At 38.6% G+C, this 23,950-nt stretch overlaps 2 protein-coding genes across 3 annotated transcripts; both read right to left on the minus strand.

Moving 5' to 3' along the window:
* Positions 1–689: 689 nt before the first annotated feature.
* LOC116687226 (probable aminopeptidase NPEPL1) lies at positions 690–8,009 on the minus strand. Of its 2 annotated transcripts, none has more exons than XM_032512415.1 (12): positions 7,807–8,009; positions 6,690–6,875; positions 6,284–6,454; positions 5,825–5,914; positions 5,637–5,718; positions 4,793–4,935; positions 3,917–3,994; positions 3,713–3,813; positions 3,409–3,532; positions 3,025–3,201; positions 2,303–2,413; positions 690–1,012 (listed from the first exon to the last, which is right to left on the minus strand). In XM_032512415.1, the coding sequence occupies exons 1-12, from the start codon at positions 7,954–7,956 to the stop codon at positions 854–856; spliced, it is 1,572 nt and encodes a 523-aa protein (XP_032368306.1). In that variant the 5' UTR covers positions 7,957–8,009; the 3' UTR covers positions 690–853. The 2 variants fall into 2 exon arrangements, with proteins under 2 accessions (XP_032368306.1, XP_032368307.1); XM_032512416.1 differs by having other exon boundaries at positions 2,299–2,413.
* Positions 8,010–8,827: 818 nt separating this feature from the next.
* Positions 8,828–23,359, minus strand: ankrd52b (ankyrin repeat domain 52b). The gene is made up of 28 exons (XM_032512355.1): positions 23,187–23,359; positions 22,066–22,149; positions 21,602–21,680; positions 21,371–21,441; positions 21,068–21,268; positions 20,630–20,717; positions 20,295–20,437; positions 19,490–19,702; positions 19,247–19,325; positions 18,978–19,092; positions 18,604–18,686; positions 18,387–18,489; positions 17,829–17,900; positions 17,606–17,746; positions 17,406–17,462; positions 16,714–16,825; positions 16,542–16,613; positions 16,226–16,427; positions 15,954–16,041; positions 15,212–15,329; positions 14,830–15,049; positions 14,307–14,394; positions 14,113–14,196; positions 13,559–13,704; positions 13,130–13,212; positions 12,658–12,740; positions 11,901–11,992; positions 8,828–11,783 (listed from the first exon to the last, which is right to left on the minus strand). The coding sequence occupies exons 1-28, from the start codon at positions 23,211–23,213 to the stop codon at positions 11,593–11,595; spliced, it is 3,135 nt and encodes a 1,044-aa protein (XP_032368246.1). The 5' UTR covers positions 23,214–23,359; the 3' UTR covers positions 8,828–11,592.
* Between the last annotated feature and the right edge of the window lie 591 nt (positions 23,360–23,950).

A 23,950-nucleotide genomic window follows, 5' to 3' on the forward strand; every position in this document is an offset into this window, starting at 1 on the left:
TCACAAAGTCATTATGTATGCTATAATCCTTGATAAGCATTAAAGTATTCATGAATAACAGCCTGCTGATGAGGTGGATATTTAAAAACAAGGTTTTCAAAAGGTAAAACTTAACTGTAAAATATGAATATTGACCCAAAAAAAAGAAAATCGCTGCTGAAAGAAAAAACGTTGATTAAATCAGTCGTGAAGATAAACCCTTTTTTTTCAGCTTTCATAATAATCAATGCATCTTCATCAAGAGCAATTGAAAAATGGAGAAGCTATGGAGATGATCAGTGCATACTGAAATAGCCCCGTACCAAGTATTGAAACTTCTCCACTCAAAAGATACCCAATACTTTTTGTTCCCAGATCTAGAAAAAAAAAAAAAAAAAAAAAAAGACTATTTGTTTAGTGTTGCTCACAGCCAATCACTGCAAGCATTCTTTGATTTAATGCGACGTGTGATTGGCCCACTACCGCAGTAGCTAGCTGTGGAGTGGTGGTAACAACTAAATGCTTCCATTTACATGATGGGTATTAAATGAAGTAGGAAAAAAAAGGTATCAAATTAAGTACTCCATTGGTATCGGTATCACTTAAGGGTATCGGTACTAGTATCGTAAACTTCTATACAATACCCAGCACCATCAGTGCAGTCATGAGCATTAGGAGGGCCTGTTTTCTATCTTATATAACACACCTGATTTACTGATGATTTACCATTTTATTCAGTGACATTTAATCAAACACAGGAAGTTGAATCACAGTTTAAAATGTTTTAACTCTAACTGGATGAGCACTTTCTTCAACGGTTCGGGTGTGTGGTGGCAGCGGAGCAGTCAGGGTTCGCGAGTAACCGCTGTGTGTTCTACACCAGTCTTCGTCTCTTGCAGTCTCGCTCCATGTGGTCTTCAGACATGTTGGCGGCAGCACCCAGAGGAGACACTTGGTTCAGCATGGAGTCTTCTGATGCCTGCCCAAACAGGGCCATTAGCAAAGCAACGCCAAATCCTGTGGCCCGCTCCCCCTGCAGACAAAATATGAGACAAATAACAAGGGTCTGGTTCCAGCGTCATTACAGTAAACTTACCCTGCAGTTTTCCTTATTTCCTCCCTAACGTAAAGTTGTTTTTCATTCAGAGTTAGTGTGACTGAAACATGAGACCTTCAACAATTCTCCAAAAATGTTACTACAGTGAAGATCTTAAATAATTTCTGGACAAAAAACAAATATATACTACAGGCTTCAGTACATTACAAGTGATTCTTTGAGCTGAACCACAAGACAGGGAAAGAGCAACAGATTTTAAATAATCGATTATATTAAAACAACCCCGGCACACCTGCATAAAAGTCATAAGAAGGAGTTTAAATTAAAAGAATACATAATGAGCAGGTGTAATAGAGAACCAGACACAAACAGCTGCGGTTGCTTCCTTAAAAAGCAGTGACGGGTTTCATAATGGACTAGGAAAGGAAGCAGCAGAAATAAAGCTTCTCTGCAGAGGAAGTTGGTATTTCTATAAAAATTGTTTGACTCAACCAGTTTCTGTACAACATGAACACCATAACAAACTACTTGACTTTTAGGTAAAACTTTTGAATACTTTTTTTCGCCACTGCGTTCCGCACCACTTACATTGATAGTGCATTAGAAAGGGATCATTTAATGTCCAATATAAACAGGAGAAATGCTTAAAGCAAGAAAAAACAAAAAACTTCAGCGTTCAAGTTGGCACCTAACTATTCTTTTAAGATAGAACTGAAAAAAATATGGACCTGAGGACATGTTAGGCTTTATAGTGGAGTCGTTGCCAAAGCTAATATTGCCTATGGAGATGCAATAATTCATCTGCTATAATAAAAATTACTTTGTAGTACCATTGTATTTACATTACTTTGTGGTGAAAAATATTAGGCCAGTCATTGGTTGGAGGTTTTACATCACAAGTTGGGTTTTGGTGATCTTGTAGAGGGTGCACACGTGTCTTTGTCAACTAAAGCCAAGATTAAAAACTGCACAGAATATCTACAGCTCAAGTGAGACATGGTCTGAACAAGTAGAATTCCTTATTCCAGAGTTGCAGTGCAACATGTAATTTGGAATGACACACTCCTGCTCTGCTCCTCTGCACAAGCTCAGCTTAAGGAATGTCTTGTCAAGCCAGGTGCAGGCAACAGAAAACACGAATAGACCCAATAAAACTTTCACTTCACTGAGATATGATCGTCACCTGATTTGCTCAAAGATAAAAAACATCAGAGCATTAACTGATTGCACAATATAAGTCAGCACCCCAAAGCCCCAATTACACACCACATGGACAGGAGAGGCAATATCAATATGGACCCAGACACCAGGCCAATCAAAGCCCAAGTGGGAACCAATGAAGAGGCCGGCACAGGAGCTCTGGGCGTTCTCCCGGTCCTGTCAAAACAAGAAAAGAATGAGCAACATCAGCAACTCCCCCAAAATTACAACTTCAGTTATCAAACCAATATTTACACTTCAATACACTTGGTCATAGATCTACACCACTTTATGTTTAGTTACTGTAGTTTTGTACAGTAGCTACTGGTTAAGTGCTGGCTCACAGGAAATAATAAAATATAGTGCCCATACTAGCCATTCATATGCAGATTTACTGTAAATCAAAATCTAAACTCAAGCAATTCACACAACCTCATCTATCACCTGTATATAGCCAAAGAGAGCTACTCAATCCTACTGTATGTAGCTACACTGAAGCATGTTTCTCCAAAGAACGTCACAGGTTCCAACACTGCTATGATGGGAATGTAGAAACAAGTATTGGTTGCTTTTGGCTTTAAAATTTTACTAAAAGTGAAAAGAAAAACTTTGCGATTTGGAATTTTGGTGTCAGTAAAGCCTTTTTTTGGACATTTCTTTGTGTATTTCCAAGTACACCATTACATTTCTTGTCCTTTAAAAGTGTCAATCAGCCAGAGTTCTGTGATCTTTGTCACATCATTTTGTTAAGGCGTTTGGGGGTGATGAACTTGTACTTTGTCACTTACTGCCACAGAGTTTTTCATGTCAGCCATGGCAGAGGTGAACTCGCTGAAGTGCAGCTCGGGGCAGTAGACCAGAGGGTGAGCGAGATCTCCGCTGCTGCGGCCGGCACGCACACATGCAACCTCCCATTCCTCACTGTTGGTCATCACAGCTGCATGGAACTTCCCTGTGGAGATCCCCTGCACAACAGAAACAGAAAAAGTTTAAGATACAAAGACGCTACCTGTTAGAAGGCTAAATACACCGTTGCTTTAAAAAAAATCCTTTATAAAATCCTGGATTTGGGTCTATATCAAATATAATTATATTGACAGAGATTAAAAAAGGCTCCAGTTGATACTTTATGTTTGAAGTTCAACAACACTCTGTATGCAGCCGTCACCCACCTGTGCCCCAGTCAGCGTGGCCATGTCCAGAATAATATCAGCTGACAGGTCTTTGCTGGCGTACACCACTCCATCAGCCAGAACCAGCCTGCCCTCCGCATCAGTGTTATTGATCTCCACTGTCCTTGAGGATAAAAAACACACAAATGACAGATGTATTTTTTTAAATATCAAAATATACATTCATTCCTGTCAATTTAGCTTGTAAAATAATATCAGTCCTGTCTTGTGTGCAATCATACTGTGACGCCACAGACAAATCCAGTCAAGTAATTTGATACATTATTATTAAAAAGAGTCTCACTTTCCAGAGTAGAGTGTGTGGATATCATCAGGTCGTGTGGCTGTGGGTCCAACTGCATTCTCTGCAAGGCAGAACACTGCATGGAGGTTGTCCTTAAAGCCCTGTAGCAAACAGAGGAGAGCGTTTGATTAAAACTGCTGAAGAGAAACAAAAAGGAGACTAGAACAGCTGTGACAGTTGCTGACGGATAATCCAAAAGTTTACCTGTTTAATAGTAGCTCTAAAAGCTCCCAAAATGGCAGCAGCTCCACCACAGTCTCTCTTCATGCCTGGCATTGTAGTCTATGAAAAGAAAAAAAAAAACACGTTTGATGAAATGTGATCTTATCACTGATGTCACTAATGATGTACCTCTCGTACGCACTGATCAGGACAATGACCCAGCAGTCCATATATTCAGTTAGAAAACCTTTAGCTGGTTTGTAAAATGTGTCCCTGCTAAATAAGTGACCTCTACCTTTCTAATTGCATAGGAAACTTAGAAAAATCTTTTTATAGTTTAACAGATCAGGGGTGTCACACCGTGAATGTTTGAGGGGGCATTCTGAAAGGGGTTTCAGTAATAGAGCCGCACGCAGACACGCACGCACGCAACGCACGCACACACACACACACACAGTGTTAGCCATGTTGCGGTTTTGCTGGTGAACATGGATAATGTTGTGCATTTGTAAAAGCTGTAAAATAAATTCAGTCCACAGAATCACAATGAACGTCAAATAAAAGGGTACAACAAATACAAGTACAACTAATTTGGGAGCACACAATGCTTTACACTGTTGTCTGTCTGATTGCAGCGGACTACATTACAGATAAATAGAGTTTACAGTTTAATAAAAATAAACCATGAAAATAATACATGGTGATTTAGTGACTAAATGCAATGTGTAAGTATGATTGTGCTTTACAACTTGATAAACAACTCTTTCAAATTTAGATTTCTTCTTTCTTCTCATATCTCAGTTAAAGCCTATTCACAAGCAATTTTCAAATATTGGCAGGCAAAAATCAGATTGGTAATTTTTAGTTGTAGAGCTGTTCCCAGGACATAAGCATTAAAAAAAAAAAAAATAGGCGTACTTTTCCCTTGATGCTGAGTCCACCAGTGTCATACACGATGCCCTTTCCCACCCATGCAATGGTTTGGGTTGCACCTTCTGGTGTGTGGCTCAGGACTGCTAATGCAGGAGGATGCTCTGCCGCCTTGCCAACTCCATAAATGCCTGACAGGGTAGAAAGAAAACAGATAAAATATTGTAAGTACCAATAATCAATCTGAGGATTTGTCATCTCTTGAATGAGGACAGATAGACATGTTTATTGCTCTATGAAAAAAGGCCTGTGGTTTTTGTGGTTATTTTTTCAAAGAAGAGTTCAATATTAAGGATGAAGTTATATTGTCTATAACAAAGATGTCGAGTCAAAGTGAAATTAAATTACAATGCGCTGAGATGGGAAAGATTTTTATCATTATCTACGCCAAGCATGAAAAAAAGTTTTGAACCGGAGCATCTGTAGATTAGTTCCACGTGATATGTTACGATCCCTTCAGTTAGGCACAATACGAGATCCCTGTTATTGCTACTGTAACTGAGTGAAATTAAACTTGTTTTTGTTTAAAAGAGTAGAGGGAGACATTCCTGGTGGAAATCTGCTCTGACAGTGCACTTTACAAAGTTACACTTATATTAAGTGGTGAAGAAGGATTTCCAGAATAACGTGGTAAGTAAATATGTAGATCTAGCTACAAAATATGGAGTCTTTATGTTAATAGGTGCACAACTGAAAATCCATTTAGATCAACAAAGCTAAATTGGTTTTAAGTGACAGTAAAAAAGGTAATTACTGATACTAAGTTATGCGGGCGGAGAATTGTCATAACGTAAGCTAATCAGACATAAAGAGACATCTAGAGACACAGTACCTCCAAATCCTCTTTGTTTCAGCTCCTCTCCACGAATGATAACTGGAGTTATTCCAAGTTCAGTTCCCACAGCCTTGATCTCCTGAAACGGAAATCACTGTCTGTGATGGAGGGCTGCAGTTAAATAATGAGAACCATGTTCCTGTAGTAGACTCAACAACATGTACAATAGAGACAGTTTCACTTACATCTAAGAAGTGATCTGTATTCATCTCATTGCATGGTGTGTCCACAATCCGAGCTGCCATCCGCACCCCATGAGCAGCGTTGGAGAGACACTAAACAGAAGAAAAGCCTTCAGCTACGGCCGACAGTAGTTAACATGAACCACAGCAGCACAAAACATGCCATTTCTAAGTAATGTCTTAAAAGGCCCTGAAAAATTGTGTTTAAACAAAAAAAAAAAAAAAAGTACATTAGCTTAGTTGGTAGAGCAGATATGGTTTATTTATTTATTGGTTTATTATGAGGTTTATTGCTTGACGCAGAAGGTCCGGGGTTTGAGTCCGACCTTTGACGGTTCCCTGCATATCTTCCCCTCTTTTATGTCTGAGCTGTCCTTTCATTAAAAGGCGAAAATGCCAATGGAAATAATCTTGAACAAAAAAAAAAGGAACATTAAGAGCAAAGAAATAACAATGCAGTACCTCAAGTTCTGCGGTATCCAGACGACTGCTCTCTTGCCCAACAATAACAAACTCCACAGTGACGTGTTTCTTTTCAGCCCTGCGTGAAGATGTGGAGCGGCGAGAGAAGATGGGGAAGGCCCTGGCGATGGCACAGGAGGACGCAAACACATCTGAACGCTCACACACCATCTGGAGGTGAAAAAAATGCTTACATAAGCCACTTGGTCAGAGAGATTTAAGTGCCATACGACTTTCAGGGGGTGTCATAGAAGGATGGTATCCCGGTTGAAACAGCAGATCTGGTCTGTAGCTTATAGTACTCCCTGACCTCCTGAAGGAGGTGAGAAATGGAAAGGAAATTCACCCCACATCCATGAACTATTATGTTACAGGCAAGAACAAATACAATTCTTAAGATACTGACCACAATGCAGCGGTTGTTCCCTCCAGGCAGACAGGAACGGACCAGACGGGACACAAAGTGGGCAGACGACTGGCTGTTGTGCCTGCTGACCCGTGAAGGAATGGCAGCTACTGCAGCATGGTTGAGGTACAGAGGGCAGCTGTCCGTAGGGTTTGGGTTCAAAGCACCAAGAGCCGCCTGCCAGATCTGAGAAAACATGAGACATTTGCATATTTGTAGGTCACTTGTTGAGAAGTAGCCTACTCCACGGGTATCCAGGACTATTTCTCAAAATATTACTAAGAAAAGTTGGGCAAGAAAGTTGACAACTGTTTGCTATAAAATCATGTTAGACTACAGTCATCTGTGTGTCTAATCATGTGTATTATGTAGCTCTAAAGACATATCGCTCTCACTCTTGATGAACGCTTCATTTTCCAAGTCTGCCATTATCGAAGTGGAAAATTGGACAAGGAGTTAAAAAAAGAAAGAAAGAAGAGAAGCTTCCAAGTTTCACCCACACATCCAGACACTGTCACAATTATCAGCTTAAGTATGGTAAAGAACTTTTACCATCCAGAAAGACACAAGCAGAACATTAAGGCTGGGTAATCAATGTTAGAGGCTCTGGGAATGATGGGAAACCTTTCCTTGACCTCACAGACTCACCTTTGCACAACCATCTCTGAGGACTTTGCTCGACAGTCTACAACACACTGCTGCTTCCAGCTTAGATACCATTAGAGCAGAGTATTTTTATAGATAAGTACTAGCTAATTAAGATCTAACATCTTGCACTAACTAGCCAACTACTATTTATTAGCTATGGTTAGGCAATCAACACTATAGAAAATATAGTGTATATATATTTGACAATATTGACGTTACCACTCACTAACGTATCCTTTTTTAGAACTAACGTAAAACATAACTTGTTGATTAACTTCACTAAGTTAGCTTTACCGTTATCTAGCTGGTTAGTTTGCATTATATTCCTCGAACTAACGTTAGCTAGCTAGCTAACGCTAATCAAGAGTCGTCAACGTTATATTAATTTTGCGAACGCTTACTTGGATTAGCATAGCGCTAACAGTAACGTTAGCTGTCACTAAACTATTATTTGTATTCACATTATTACCTCTTTGTTAACGACCGGCTGTAGTTTTCCTTTGATTTGGCTCCAGGCGACTTTGTGCAGGTTGGTCTGATGTCCGATGATCAGGACAGGGCGGCTCTGTGGCTCGGAGTCACCGGCAAAAGCCTTAAACTCCAGCACCACGTTCGCCATCTTTGTGACTAGCCGGGGAGATACCGTTTGCTAGCTAACGGTAACGTAGTGGAGACTGCTGCCATTCACTGGTGCGCCCATAGTAGTATTATATGTGCACCGGACCGGTACAGGATGGCGAACTGGACTGCCATTCCCTCTGATTGCAGACTGTTGTTCTGGTTAGTTTAGGCAAGGTACCGGATGGCTAGGTCAGGAGGAATGGCGGAAGCCATGGCGTGAAATCGTGCCCTACCATCCCTGTGGAAACCATACTCGTGCGGTAGGTGTAGTGCAGGGCCAAAGTTACGGCAGGTTATGTTCAGTACGATATGGAGGTAATCCAATACAGAGCCAGAGTAGACAAAGTCACGGGCTGGACAGCCTTTTTCCTCCATACCTGTGTGAACGAAAACAATCTCTGCACACCCGATGAGTAGGGACATACTGTTAAAGTCACTACTTGCATGTTGAGTTACTGCATCTTCTGGGTTTATTCCGTAGGCTACATATTACAGTATGTACAACATCCAACAGCCCCGTTCATGGACCAAAGCATCTTTTTTATTGTTTCCCTTGACTTATTGAAAAAAAACTGATCACACAGAGTTTCAGTTGTATTACTCTACAAACTCGAAATTAAGACACATTTGTTCACATGAAAAGCTTTTGAAGGTGATTCAATAATTTGCCAATTGTTTTGGCAATGTGCAAACATTCTACCAGAGTACAATTCAAAATCAAATAAAGGAAAACTAACTCAAACCACTTCTATAGTAGTGATTTAGTTGTTATTGCTATATGTAATAACACCACAACTAGATCACACAGAGTATTCAAGTTGGGAGTTAAACCCTGAAATCTCGGTAAAATGTACATAGGACACAATATGTTCACATGAAAAGCTGTAACAGAGATTTTATTCAAAACATTTCACTCCAACTTGTGTTTAGAAATGTCAAACCATTTCCTCCCAGTAATTTCATCCAAATGAAACAAGGAAAGACTAACTCAAACCAAACTGGTGCTAATGTTTATTGTAACTTTATAAGTAAAATGCACCTTCAAATTGCATATATTTGCATAAACCTAAGGACACCACACTGTTAAATGTAAACTGTCATGTCAGAGTGCAAATAGTTTAAAACCAGTATTATTAAAATGAAATCAATTAGCAAAAGGGGAAAATAAGGGAAAACATATCAAAGTCTGTAAACAGCTTTCAAATTATAAAAAGATAAACATGTAATGCAAACCTCCATTTATAAAAGAAAATAGGGTAGTTTAACTGAGATCACATTTACTCAGTTACTAAGTTAAGAGCTGGCAACTGAGTAGCTCCATTGAAGCAGTTGTGGTTGAGGGCCTTGCTCAAAGGCACCTCAGTGGTGGTAATGAGGCTCACTTTCCTCACCCAGATTTATTCTGCTAGTCCAGGGGATCCAGATGAATACATCTGGATGGGGAAAGCTTGCTTCTCCAACCTTCCGGCCACCACTGCCCAAGTGTTATCTTTAAAGAGATAAAGGCAGTCTTTGTGCCATTGTGCGTATTTATTTAACAAGTGAAAAACAGTGACAAAAAAAAAAAAATGTAATTCTGTGGACAGTTTTTCTTCTATTGATCGTAACTATGTGACATATTTACGGGACACAATGATTTTATTTTTCTTTCTTGTATTTAACAGAGATTGTTAGTGCCATTTTATGTGAGCAGTTTCCTAAATTACATTTCAAAGCGCACAAACAACATTGTAGCAACAACAAACGTCAAATGTGATGCTGAAACAATAAATTGATGGGTTGATCAACTGAAGATTAATTGACCATTTCATAATTAACATTTTACTAAAACATTGAACAAAAACGGCCAGACATTTTCTGGTTCCAGCTGCTTAAACTTGAGGGATTTTCTGCTGTTCTTAGTCTGATAGTGTAAATTAAATATCTTTGGATTTGAGGCTGGTGAAAAACAAGCAATTTAAAAACATCACCTTCGGTTCTTGAAACTTACAATGTGCACTCATTCATTTATGTTGAAAAAACAATCAAATCAAAAATAAATACATCTGAAATTGCAGACATAGTTAATTACAAATTTGCAAAAGACTCTAATGCTTAATGCTCAGAGACTGAGATTATGTTTCCCCTGTTGTTTAAAACTGTTCATATCAACACTTGTTTTTTATTTCTTTGACCACTCATTTGTTTGTTTTATTCGCTGGCTTATTTAACTGAAAAATGTAACGTCTGTCATACATTTGTTACACTACATCAAGCTCAAAATGTGCTTTTTATTGCACCCACAGTACAGTACACAGTGACCTGAGGTTATTCTCAATAATTTGGGATTTTCAAGAAAATACAAGTATAAGGTTAACTTCATATTAAGAACTATATATACACACTAGACTCGGAAAACTATATTACTACTACTACTATACACATGCTTGTGACCTTACTTAACTGAAATGAAATTCATGTAAATCATGATAATGATAATATTAGAATAAAAAGGTTATTTATATCAGTGTACAGTCTGCTACACTCTGGACATTATATAAAAATAGAGTCTTATTAATTGCATAAAAGGTTTAAAGCACCTGTTAGATATTTTAAAACAAGTATATTAAGAAGCAATGTCTAATATGCAAAACAGCGCTTGCAGACACAAAACAAACACATTCATCTGACTTTTCTTGCACTTGTATCAGCTGAAGACAAACATGGAGATTTCAGGCTTTGGTGGTTAAAGAGAAATTAAGCCAATACTGACAGTTCATGGGGTTCAAGTGTAGAGGGTTGTGTAGCATGCTCATGTTAAAACTTTGTCTCATTTCTAAAGGTTAGTACTTCATTAAAATAACTATATACGTAATAAACTCCATTCATGTGACAGAGAAGATCATCTAAAAAGTCTGCTAATATTAGTAATGTTTAAGACTAGACTTTTAGAGAAGCAATCAATGCTACTGGTGCATGAGCATAGTGTGCATGCAGCTGCATATGACACAAGTATAAATGTGATGACCATACATGTTTCGGGAAACTTGTGTGTGCGATTGGTTCTGCGTGGAGACTTTGGACTAGACCGGGATAGATGGATTATTTGATACATAATTAATTCTGAATATTTTAAAGGGTTTCAATGCTCATTTTCCACATTACCGATACTATCTTCTCTCCAGCAGCAAGTTCACGCACGCACGCACACATAGTCCCGCCTCCTCTCACTCACAGTGATGTCCATCTCGCCACTAGTCTTATTTGCTCCGGTTGAATATAATAACTTGCAGGTTTTGTTATGGTGTAGGCTCATTAAAGATGGTAAGTGAAGGGCTTCTGCGACTGGTTTTAGTTGACATAGAAAACAGCGGGAGTGCTGTTTGGAAATACTTTGCTTTTGAGGCAAAGGATGCAAGCCATGCTACAGAGCAGTGCTAACAAAAAGATGTTAACACTACAAATAGCAACAACAAAAGCAAAACAGCAAAAGCACATGACGGTTTAATACAAATCTAAGATTTATGCCTTGAATGTTTTTCCCTGTGGTAAATGGTACTGAATATCAAGTATTGATCAAAAGTCTAAAATTCCTGTATCGTGGCAACACTGTGATGAAATTTCCCTCCATCAAACACCTGTGCGGCACCTTGACTTAGGCGTGGCACAAGTTATTGCTGGACCCACAGGTGGCAGCAATGCCGCAGTTCTTCAGGATGGGGTTGAAGTGAGAGGCTGTACCTACGCCGGCCTCTCTCGGTGGGAAAGGCTTCATGGTGGAGAGGATCAGGGCTAGACAGTCTGCTACATTCTTGTTTGGGGCACAGGCCAGAGCCGGCGTGTGGCCTACAGAGGGCCAACAGGCAAGAATTATCCTACAGTGTCCTCCAGTAACTTTTTTAAAATCAGGAAACACAGAATGTTTTGGTATTGTATCACAGAAATATAATTATTCCTGCTTACCTTCCTCATCTACAGCCATGACTGCTGCTCCTCTGCTCAATAACACCTGCACTACAGTCGCCAGGCCTTTCCTTGCTGCAATGTGAAGGGGCCTGCATGAGACAGAAAGAAACCTCTTTAAAGCAACCATATTAAATGTTTTTACATGCAATGTTACTGGGGCCGATGGAAGGAGAGTCAATACTGTACACATGGACAAATTTCTTCACGTTGATATCACGTTAAGATACAAAAACTACTATTGAAATTCAATCATTATTTACCAGCATTGTTACAATGCATTTCCTTTTTTTATAATACATTTGAAAATTAAAAATAGCAGAAAAACAGAGGCATCTTAGATGAACAGCCTGCAGCTGACAATGACCTTAAAAACTTGAAAGTTCCCTTCACCCGTTAATGATTTAGTATTAGATTTTGTCCAGATATAATGACTTTTTTCTTGCAATGTCTTTAAAATTTATGTTGCATGCGTTCTGTCTTTTTTCCAGGTTACAGTTCAAATAGAAAACACAGATATTTTCATGTCCTGCTCTATTAACATATGTAATCTCTTAACACACACAGTAGGTCTCACTGAAATATGATATTTATATCCACACTGCATCATGTGGCTTAATCCTAAAATTCAGATTCCAGACAGGTTGATTTCCTTATTCATAAATTCCAAGCCAATTACTTCCTGTATTTCTCAGTTTGATCAAGTTTTGATGAGTTTGTATTCTTAATTAGCAGTCAGCGCTTTAGGACTACTCACATTTGGAGAGCGGTGTTTGTAGCATTTATAAGGGAGGAGTCGCTGATCTCTCCAAGGATCAACAGGGCACACATCTCATGACCCTGCAGAATAAAACACATTGTACAATATTGCTAAATCACATTATCACTTTGAACACACTGCCTGAAAATGTAAAAATCTCATAAGTTGTGACTGGAAATGTAATCAAATCTTTCACTTAATTTGTACAATTTAGTACATTTCAAAACAAACTAGGTTATGGCACCATATTGTTATGAGTCATTGCAGGGTTTAAATAAGGTGGTATGAAATGAAAAAAAGGTTAATTTTGAAAACACATTTGATTACATTCTTAACCTAATTTACTAAATCTTAGCAGGTTATCTTATCTGACAGTTGTTACATAACTCTGGCTACACACATGCAAAATGTTTCAATGTGCCACTGCATGCATACAGTACATGCATTTGCATGTGTTTGTGTATGTGACCTTAATGCAGGCTAAGTGAAGGGCAGTGTTATTATTGACATCCACCAGGGTCAGGTCTGGCTTCGCTTTGTGCAGCAAGAACTCTGAAATGCAAAAAATAAAGACAACTTTCACAACGAACCCAGACCTTTAGATTTTCTAAATTAGCAAATTCCAATCAGTGCAACAGGGAAACAGATGTGTTAAAGGTAACCATCAGTGAGGACTGTGAGGGCCAAAGAACTGTTCCCACATGCTAAAAGGAGATGTGTTTCTTAAATCACTGTGTATGAATGAATGCTTGAAAATACATTAGAAAGGAAAGATGGATGAAAGAGGGACTTTGAATATCTCTTGCAGAAAAACATGTAGTTTTGTCCTCTTCTTGAGCTGAAAATGGTCGTGAAGCGTTTTAAGGTTTCTTAGATGAGGGTAATTTAAATCACATACCAACAGCCATAGTCTGTCCACAGGCAGCAGCAACCATCACAGCAGAGCATCCACAATGATCCACAGCATTGACCTCAGCTCCCTGGGCCAGGACCAGCTGGAGCCCAGCAACATTTCCTGAATAAGCAGCCGCATGCAGCGGGGTCCTGCACTCACACATACACATACAGATCAATTTGCATCTTTCTGCAAGCTGTGAAAGGTCTTTGTTGAAACCTTCAAGATAAAACAATACTGCAAGTTTAACAAAATTCTACATTAGAGTTATCAATACATTTGAGGTTTGAATAAAAAAATTATTTACTGACTAATATTTGCATTAAAACAGACAATGTTGTGGACCAAATGAAAGGCAATAGTAATGTTAAGCTGTAATAAGAGTGATTTAATTGCATAAGTACAACCACTGCTTGTAGATGCATGCCTGAATTGAAAATAAATCTGAAACTTCTACATTTGCAATATCTGTAAACTGATACATACCAGAAGAGCTGCATGAAATAGAATTGATATGATGAGTTGTTATGATAAGTAGAGCTTAGAGCAGAACCCACCTTCCTTTGGTGTCGGTAACGTTTACAATTTGTGGGCCAACAGTCTTCACTAGAAGTCCAGCAGCAACATCATGTCCATTAACTCTGCGTAGGGAGAACAGAGTTGTTACACTTTGACGAATCAAATTTTTTTTTTTCATTAATATGTAATAAACATATGCATGATGAGCATTTACTTTTACTGCAGTACTCACAGAGCACAGTGCAATGCGGTGAAGAGATTTCCCTCCTGGTTGCTAAAAAGTTTGTTTTCAAGTAATATGTGTAAACATCCTTCACGCCCTACAGACACAAATGGACAAATGATTATTTAAATCTTTGTAAAGAAATGGTAATACAGTATCTCAGCAACACAAAGTGGTTTAACTGAGAGAATTGATTCAAAGGCTAAAATAATAGTGTGCATAAAAACTACTGATAAGAGAAAAAAGTTCATTCATACATGTTATTGCCATGTGTATCTGTATTCTGTCCATGTAAGAGCAAAAAACGGGTCAGACTCCACAGTTTCTGTCCAAGCCGGACCTGAGCCTGAACCAGCAGTTTTGTGCCGGGGCCCAATTAAAAACCAGAATTTATCCATGCATGTAAGTTCAATACACAGCCCATACATAATTGATGACATGACACAGACTATAAGCATTAACAAAGAAATAAAATAAAATAAAATAAGGCAGGAATTGAGTTGGGTTTGCCCACATTTCCCTGACGTCTCACCGTGGTGGGCAGCCCAGTGAGTGGGCGTGTAGCCTCTGTAGTCCAATATGGAATCCAGAGGGTCAGCTTTCACAGCAGCCTTTAGCAAAGTTTGAAGTAATTCCGTGTGGCCGCGGGACGCTACAAGGTGCAGCGGGGTCCTTCCCTGAGAGTCTCTACACAGAGCAGAGGCCCCATGTTCCAACAGAGCAGATACACAGTCCTCACTGCCCAACATGGCCTGCAGCAGGATGACAAAAGTTATGATGCGAGAGATAAAACAACACATCTGGAACACCACGGACTCTATAAAGAGACCTATCCCTCATTTACACTATTTAAGTGCCATTAATAAAGTGAGAGGACATGTACTGTTCACACACAGCACAGCAAGTACACTTACAGCTCTATGTAATGCAGTAAAGCCCTTTTTGTCTGCAGCATCAACCTTTGCTCCTTTCTCCAACAGGATGTGGACACAGTCGGTGTGCTGTCCCAAAGCTGCCAGCATGAGAGCCGTCCTGCATACGACAAAAAGAAAACAATAGGAGAAGAATTGACTGCTGTGAGGATAATTCTCTGATTGTGTCAGAATAGTAAAAATTGGTTGGATATTTGGTGGTAAAGTAACCTGCATTATAGGTCTTCAGCTTTCAGAAGAAATATGTTGTTTGTTAAGTACATTGCATCAAACAATCACATCACTAGATTTGGCATCGAGAACCGACTCCTACTTGGAATAGTTACAAAAACTATGATTCCAGTAGATTCATTTCTTTATCTGAATTGTTTAAAGTATTTTCAAATCCGATCTTTTGCTTCCCAAGTTAACATGCGCAAGTTTTGGTTTCCGAATGCCAGTTGCGTTGCAGCCTTGGAGCACAGTAAGCAGCGCTCTAGTGTGGTTTTATTTGACATTGAAAAAGCCCTAAAAAACTGCAAATGAATCAAAATAAAACGTTCCTCTTATTTGTGAAAAAAGGCATGTGACCTGTTTCAACTCCACCCCCTTTTATATTCTGTCATGTAATAACAAGACAAATTATTTTAAACAACAGTAATGTATGTAAAAGCTGTATATGTCAGGGGTTTACCTAGTCTACCGTTAATAACAAATCAGAGTATAAAAACATTAGGTGACTCACTGTCCCTGTGTATCTGGACTGTCGATGATCTCGCTACTTTGTTCTCTGTTGACCAATAAAAGCAGACAGTCCATTTGGCCCTCAGCAGCTGCACAGGAGAAAAACAGTAGAAGGGAAATTTCAAGATGAAGTTTCACAGATAAAAAAATGTGTTACCCATGAAACAATATGGTTTATTCACATAACAATGTCCATCAAAAGCGAGCAATACCAAATTTATACTGTAGATTTGTAGAAATCCTATGTTATTAAGCTTTCCTTAACCCACACACCTGCAGCATGGAGTGTTGTCCACTTGCGTCTGTGCTCCTTCAGAGTGTAAGAAGCTTGATGCTTCAGCAGCACCTCCACACATGGGGCAAAACCTCTCTGAGCAGCCAGGTGGAGGGCAGTTCTGCCTTCAATGTCCCGCACATCCAGACTCACCAACGTCTCACAAAGCAACCGCAGTGCCTCACGGTGACCATAATACGCCTGTAACAGCAGAACGCATAATAGCAGTAGAGTCAAAGGCTTGTAAATTTATGGTCTTCAAGTTATAAAGTCACATCTTTTCCAGTGTATTCACTGTAATCATGTGCCACTCACAGCTAAGTGCAAAGGACTGACTGGAATATTACTTTCAACCTCTTCTAGACAGTTGAACGAAATTTCCAGGAGCTGCAAGATTGAGAGAAGAAAAAAGAAAAAAAGAAAACTTACACTGGGTCTAGTCTGGTTTTGATTAACAAGAAAATTCTAATCATAAGATACCACTAACCAGTTCCAGATGCTGTTTGTTCCCGTAAGCTGCTGCGTAGTGGACAGCACTGTAACCCTTACTGTTCTTCAGAGTTGGGTTTGCCCCACTGTCAAGCAAGAAGTCTAAACACCTGAACACACAGAGTACAACATTGTAATCTTGTCTGGGTTTTATTCTTCTTACAGCAAGTAATAAAAAGAGACCCATTATAAACATTCACTTCTGAATGTCTTTGAGAAATGCATTAAGAGTTCCGTTAAATGAAACATGGCTTTTCTGTGTATTACAATTGTGTGTGTTGCTATTTGTTTTTAAATATTAAGTACACCAAAGCAAAACATTTTCACATCAAAATCAAACCCTTTTCTGTAAAGTGTCCAAAGTGTAACAAATGTTTACATCACCTTACATAATAAAAGTCAGATTTCCACCTTTTCTCCGACCCATTTGGTCTCAGAGTTGCACAGATTTGATTGTGACTTTTTCTGACCTCTTATTTTGTTTTTAACTACTTTTTAAAAGAATGGAAAAGGTTTGCTTCGCTCTGTTACACCTATTTCATACAGATATTTCAACAACATCTCTAGATGTTATTTACTGACTGATTATTGTGGATTCTGCACAGAAGAGCAGATATATTGTATAAAGATACAAGTTTATCTATTTCATGACTAAAAACTTATTTAATATGACTGACACGTGAGACTTACAGAGAAGCTTCTTGTTCCTTTCCCTCACTGTGGTCAGGCTCAGAGTTTTTTTCTTCTCTGTGGAAAGAAAGATGGATACTTTTCAAACAGGCTTGAATGAAATCAGGATTTTGTAAGCGAAAAACTGTCCCCAGGATGTTGTCCTTGCAGCTCAAAGAAAAATGAGCAAAACATTGAAATGGCGGTAAATGCTATCTCACCCACAAAAGGTGTGTGAAGCAGCAGCGTAGTGCAGAGGGCTGCAGCCCGTCAGATCCAGCTCATTGACATCAGCGCCAGCTCTCACCAGGGAGATGGTGCATTGGCTGTTACCGTTAGCTGCAGCATAGTGCAAAGGAGATCTGCGAGGTGCAACAGAAGACAGCTGTGATATCAGGTAACACCAGAGTTGAACCTTAGCTCCATCTATTCAGGGCTGCTTACCGTCCCAAATGATCTTTTACATCCAGTTCAGCAGCAGCACTATTTAACAGCAAGTTCAGACAGTCAACATTTCTGTCACAAAAGAAAAAAAGTTGTTAGTCGTGTAATGTAGACCACACTTGAAGCAGAGCTATTAACAAATAAAATGTATAGTACTTCCAAAATGTAAGAAAGAACTGATTGTGTCATTTATTGCTGCCTTTTCATACAGTATTAAATTAAATCCATCGTTTATATTAATATACTGAAATCATCCATAAGTTTAAGGTGATCAAAATCCGCCAAAAAATAAGCAGAAGACGTTCGTAAATTATTGTCAATATTTAGACATGGAAAAATCATTCCTCAAACTGTCTAGATGATATGTATTACATTGCGAAAATATTCCAATATCTTTAACTAGGATCAATTGAGACACTGATCACAGTTAAAGATATTGTAGAACACAGATTTTTCACAATAATTAAAACTATTCAACTGTATGTAAATTTAGTGTATTTAAAGATAAAGACAAAAAAATACATATAACACTGTGTGTGTGAGTGTGTGTTAGCTCACCCTCCAGAAGCAGCAGCATGCAGGCAAGTCCTTCCGTGGTCGTCTAAGAAGTTTATATCATCCCCAGTTGACGGCACTTGAGACGGCATGATGTAAAAATGGCCTGAACAATACAGAACCAACATTAACACTTGTGTGAAGTTTGAAACATTTTGAGCTGTGTCAGTAATTCAAATGTTAAAAGGGATGGGATGAATTGACTTAAACTGTCTCTCACCATTGGACAGTAACTTTCGACAACAGTCTGGAAATCCGTAGAGCACCGCCAAATGAAGCGGAAGCATCCCATGAATCCCCTGTCTTTAGAGATCATAACAAAGACAAGTTACTTTAGTATGTGCATAGTGGGAAACAATGTATTGTATGAAATTGGAGTTTGTTGGTTTGGATGATGAAGTATTGACAGTGACAGTGAAGCTTGAAGTGTTTTCTGTCAATATACTTCCTAGTCTGGAAGCAGAATATTACAGGATCATGTGTAATAATTGAGTCTGTGTGTATGTGTAATACTGTGTAATGCTTTTCTCTTGCAGTGTACCTGCAACAAGAAAATAACAAACATAAAACAATCTCAGGTTTGGACAGATATACCTGGTCTTATCAGCACCGTTTGTCAGCAAAGTGCTGACCAGCAACTCCTGACCATATCTGGCAGCAACATGAAGAGGAGTGTTTCCAAACATGTCAGCACAGTCAATCTCCCCGCCTGTGTACAGAGGGAGAAGGAAACATGATGTGAATATGATGTGTTTCAGCTGAGTGAGGACATGTGCTGATATTTGAAGTCATTTTAAGAGTATATCGTGAGGGTACATTTTTGTTTTTAAGAGACGATGCTGGGGATAGTGTAAATATGCTACCATTTTGGATCAGAATCTGGGAGCCCGTGAACCGCCCGTGCATAGAAGCCATATGCAGAGGGCTCTTTCCTTCCTTATTCTGTTAAACAGAGGATAAGGAAACATGTTTAGTTAAAAGAATGACATAATTCATCTGCACATTGTACATGTAATGCTCTGAACAATAACTACAATCCAGTTATACATCATTTCTTCTTTTTGTTCTTTTCAAATCCACGATTGCTCTAAAAACAGGCTCTTTACCTGCACGTTGACATCAGCACCGTTGTTGATTAGCAGCTCGAGACACAGCACCCCGCTGGAGGAGGCGGCAGACAGATGCAGCGGCGTGCTGCCGTTGTGGTTGGGCTGATTGATGTTGGCACCACAGTTCACCAACTCAGTGGCCACAGCGTCCTGCCCCCTGTGACAGGCCATGTGGAGCGCTGTGTTCCCAAAAATGTTAGGTTCATCCGTCTGAGGAGGAAAACAATTGATGTGTATCAAATGAAACATGGCTAGTGATTTGTAAGCATGAGAGTCTCTTGGCAGCCAAAGAAACACTGAAGATTATTTTCATTGTCAAGTGTAAAGTGACTTTGCTGATGATGCCTGGTGGAATCTTTTAAAAAAAAATGAAAAAAGAAGTCTGGTTTGAAAGATTTGGCTTGTTTAAAAGATGATTTTAAAACTAATTTTCACTTTAGTTGTGAATGTAGTAATGCATTTTGTGACCAGATGGTGTCATCAGCAAAAAGCAGATTACTGATGATGAGGCAGCAACAGGATTAAAGACACAGAGCAGGATCAACATGAAACCAAGCCTGGAGCTCTGCAGGATACCATGTTATTGGTGCCGAATCTTTTATCAAACCATTTATAACTACAGCATGCTGTGTTTTGGGAGTCTAATGTTTCCTGACATCTTAGTTTGGACTTTTAAGAATTAAGATGTCAGGAAACTAATCAGGTAAATTAAGAGTCACAGAACATACAGTACATAAAATACATGACAGCTATAATCCTTTTTACAATTTGAGTTTACTAATAGTTATGGGAGCTATGTTACCTCCACCACCAGTTTCAATAGATATTTGACCACGTCTAACTGTCCACTGGCAGCTGCAGCGTGGAGCGGAGTATAACCACATTTGTCCTTGCACATCACATCAGCACCGTGAGACACCAGCAGCTTCACAACCTCCACATGGCCTGAAAGAAGAGCTTAACATTTACTACAAGTATTGCAGGTTGACAGTTAACTCTTGTTCCTCAGTGAAATAACCTGTTGCTTGTTGAAGAGTCTATTTCCCAAAAATAGAAAGAGGTAAACAAGAGAAAGCTTTCATTCTGGGTAAAAAGTGACAATATACTTGTGTCTCTTAGGAGAATGACACCACTTACCAATGTATGCAGCCCAGTGGATTGCCTGTCTCTCCTTTTTATCTTTGGCACTTACAATGGCACCTTTGCTCAGGAGCAAATTCACCATCTGCAGAAACATAATAATTGGGTCAACCAGTGTGTCCATAACTATAGTCCAGGGGATTGTGTCATTTTGTCTTGACAACAGTCTAGGAAACACACTTTAATTACTCTAATAGGGCTCTGGTTATAAGAGCAAATATCAGGTGAAACTAGGTTACTATATCAATCTAGATCAAATACTGCAACAACTGACAGAAACCAAAACAAATGACCCCCAGTCATTCATTTTTCTAAAGCAAATGTACTCTCCAGCATTGTTATGTATTGAAGTTATAATTGTCAAATCTATTACATTAAACATGGAAAAAGATCAGGATGACGACTTTTGTTAATACCATCAACTTTACAGTTTACCTCTTCATGGCCGCTGTGCGCTGCATGATGCAGTGGTGTCCTTCCTGACCTGTCGGCAACATCCAGGCCGCACACATGTGGAATCAGAGCTTGAGCGCAGCCTATGGCCCACTTTGCAGCTGCCATGTGTAAAGGTGTATGCAAGTACTTGTCCTGTGTGTTGACCTCTGCTTTGTGCTTTAGTAGCAACTCCACAGCTTTCTGGGGAAAACACACATGATTCAAACAATTACACAATTACATTATGGTGTTCAAGTCTTTAAAAGTCCTTCTACCTCTGTATTTCCAAAAATAGGAACATACTTCATTTCGAGAGGCGGCTGCTCGATGTAAAGGAGTCAGCAAACCCTGGTCCTTAGCGTTGACATTTGCACCTGTAATAGAACGCAAAAGCAACATTTTTGAGTGTTGTGGGTAAATTTCAGCTCCACTGTAACTCAGTGACTTACTAGAATGGCTCATTTGTATGTAGTTGATAATCAGCCCTTTTTTTAACTATGCTGTATTTCAAAGTGAGATAACTGTTTTTTTTACCTGAAGTAATAAGTAGGTCCATAGTGTGGACATCACCCAAATAAGCAGCAGCATGAAGGGGTGTGCTTTGTACTTGGTCCTGAGAAAAAAGAAAAAACATTTTCCTTCTTTTTAGTCAGATAATCCATGTATTATATTTGTTATATTCTGACAAAAAATGTTTGCACAGTTAACTCTTGCCCTCCTTGTCCATGTAAAACATTTTATCAAAACAGAAATTTCCCTTCAGATGCTTCCAGAAAACTTAGCAAACTGACAGTAAACAAACACTTGGACAAGTTTGACTTTACAAGTAAAGAAAAGCTGTGGGGCTACCAAGAAAGCAGCAGTGAGTACAGCAGAAATACATAGCTGAACCACTTGTAGAAGCTTCATATTAACCCATGACCCAAATTATGATTGAAGATTTGACACCACAAGAAAAAAAAAAACATGAGTGCAAAGTTAACGTGGGATAACATTACCAGTGAATTGACATCTTCATTATGGTTCAACAAAAATGTCACTTCTTCTGCGTTCCGGCTGAATATAGCCTGGACCAATGGAGACTAAAAGAGAGATGTGACACAACAAAAGAAAATGTTAGAGAAGAGAACATTCCTGCACACTGTCAATCAGTACCAGTCTGCACTTAGCTTATTATAAGGCACCTTGCACCATGAGACTGTAAGCGGTCAGGCCCACGGTCAGTGTCTATATGGCTATTTATACCGCACATCATCAAAAATGGAGATTCCACTATTTATAATAAAATGGACAGGAACCATATGAGTGCATAAACAAACACTGAATAGCATCATGTGCATGAGTCTTCACAGTCACAAGAACAGATGTTAAAAGTAGGTGAAGTTAATTATGTTTCCTAGACTTTTTATTGTTGCAGAAAGCAACAAGAAACATAAACGCAGTGATTTAACTTAGTTTCAACCAACAGCTTTCATCAGCAAACTTGCTGAAACCCACTGGGACGAAAAATACATTCAAGACTGCTGAGATGTCAATAAAACTGTTACATGTCTGAGTAAAGAGTGAGTAACAATCTCTTCTCATTTCCAGAAGACATATCAATGTTTGAATTGTCTTGAGATAATATTTAACTTGAAATGATGCGGTCTTTTTCAGTAACGATAAAGACATCACGTAACACTCAAAGCATTAGACTGAAGACCAATAACACTTTCCTTGGGTGAATCATGCAAAATTCCTAGCACTTTTAGCGAATATTTAGACAATTGAGGAATGAATCTCCAAGATTTGTCTTTCACAGTTAATGTTAAGCAAACGTAGTACGTTCTACAAAAGAGAAATATAGATCCATTTAAAGATTGAAACGTTTGTGAACCAGGGTTTGGAATTCATGTACCAGGAAGTCCATTTACTCTTATGATAGGGTCTAGGTGCATTACACAATTGAAACATCAAACTAAACTAAATCTAATTTTTCAAGGCAAAGAAATTGTAACATCAACTAGCCTTGTAGCAAACTTTTGCTCGACATATCGCTAACATGAATAGCCAGCTGTTTGCAGGGTTTATGAGAAGTAAAGTTAATCTTAGTTATCTAACGTTAAGTTTTATTTACTACCTGGTCCTTGATATTTCTTAACTCCATGTCCCAATCACTCAGGAAGCTCCTTTATTGAGACTGAGTGTAAAGTTGACTACATGTCACTCTGTAGCAGCTAGTTAGCCTAGCTTTAGCTTAGTTAGCTGATATGTGATGTGTTACACCCAGGTTACACCACAGTTGCAAGAATATCGCGAGTGAAGATAAAGAAACGCGATTTGGAGGCACATGCCAAGTATTCCAAAGTACACGTCCATAGAAATTTAATTAAATTGTTCTTTTACTAAAATACAAATTCTTTATGGACTGAAATCTTAAGGATGTTCACTTTAAGTTAATTACATAGTTGAGATACTTAACTTTGATATTTTTTTTGTATACAACTATATACTTCTACTATACAATTCAGAAGGAAATATTGTACTTTTTAATCTAATACATTTCTAATGCTTCGACCGTTTTAATATAATATTAACAACAACAACAACAACAACAACAACAACAACAACAACAACAACAATAATAATAATAATAATAAACTTTATTTTGGCCTAAAAACACAAAGTACTTTGACAGAATCACAAACAAATTAATACACATACACGTCATTATACTGAAAAGGATACTTATAACGTTACTTTACAAGTTAAGATTTCACATTCAAAACATACGATGATCATGTAAAATATAATGCGTTTCAATAGATTAACTACCCAACGCTTTAAATAGTTTAAATGAGCTACCTGAACTACAGCAAAATAACTGCTAGCTACTTACGCATT

The sequence above is a fragment of the Etheostoma spectabile genome, chromosome 4 (assembly GCF_008692095.1).
Source record: "Etheostoma spectabile isolate EspeVRDwgs_2016 chromosome 4, UIUC_Espe_1.0, whole genome shotgun sequence".
In the NCBI taxonomy this organism is placed as follows: Eukaryota; Metazoa; Chordata; class Actinopteri; order Perciformes; family Percidae; genus Etheostoma; species Etheostoma spectabile.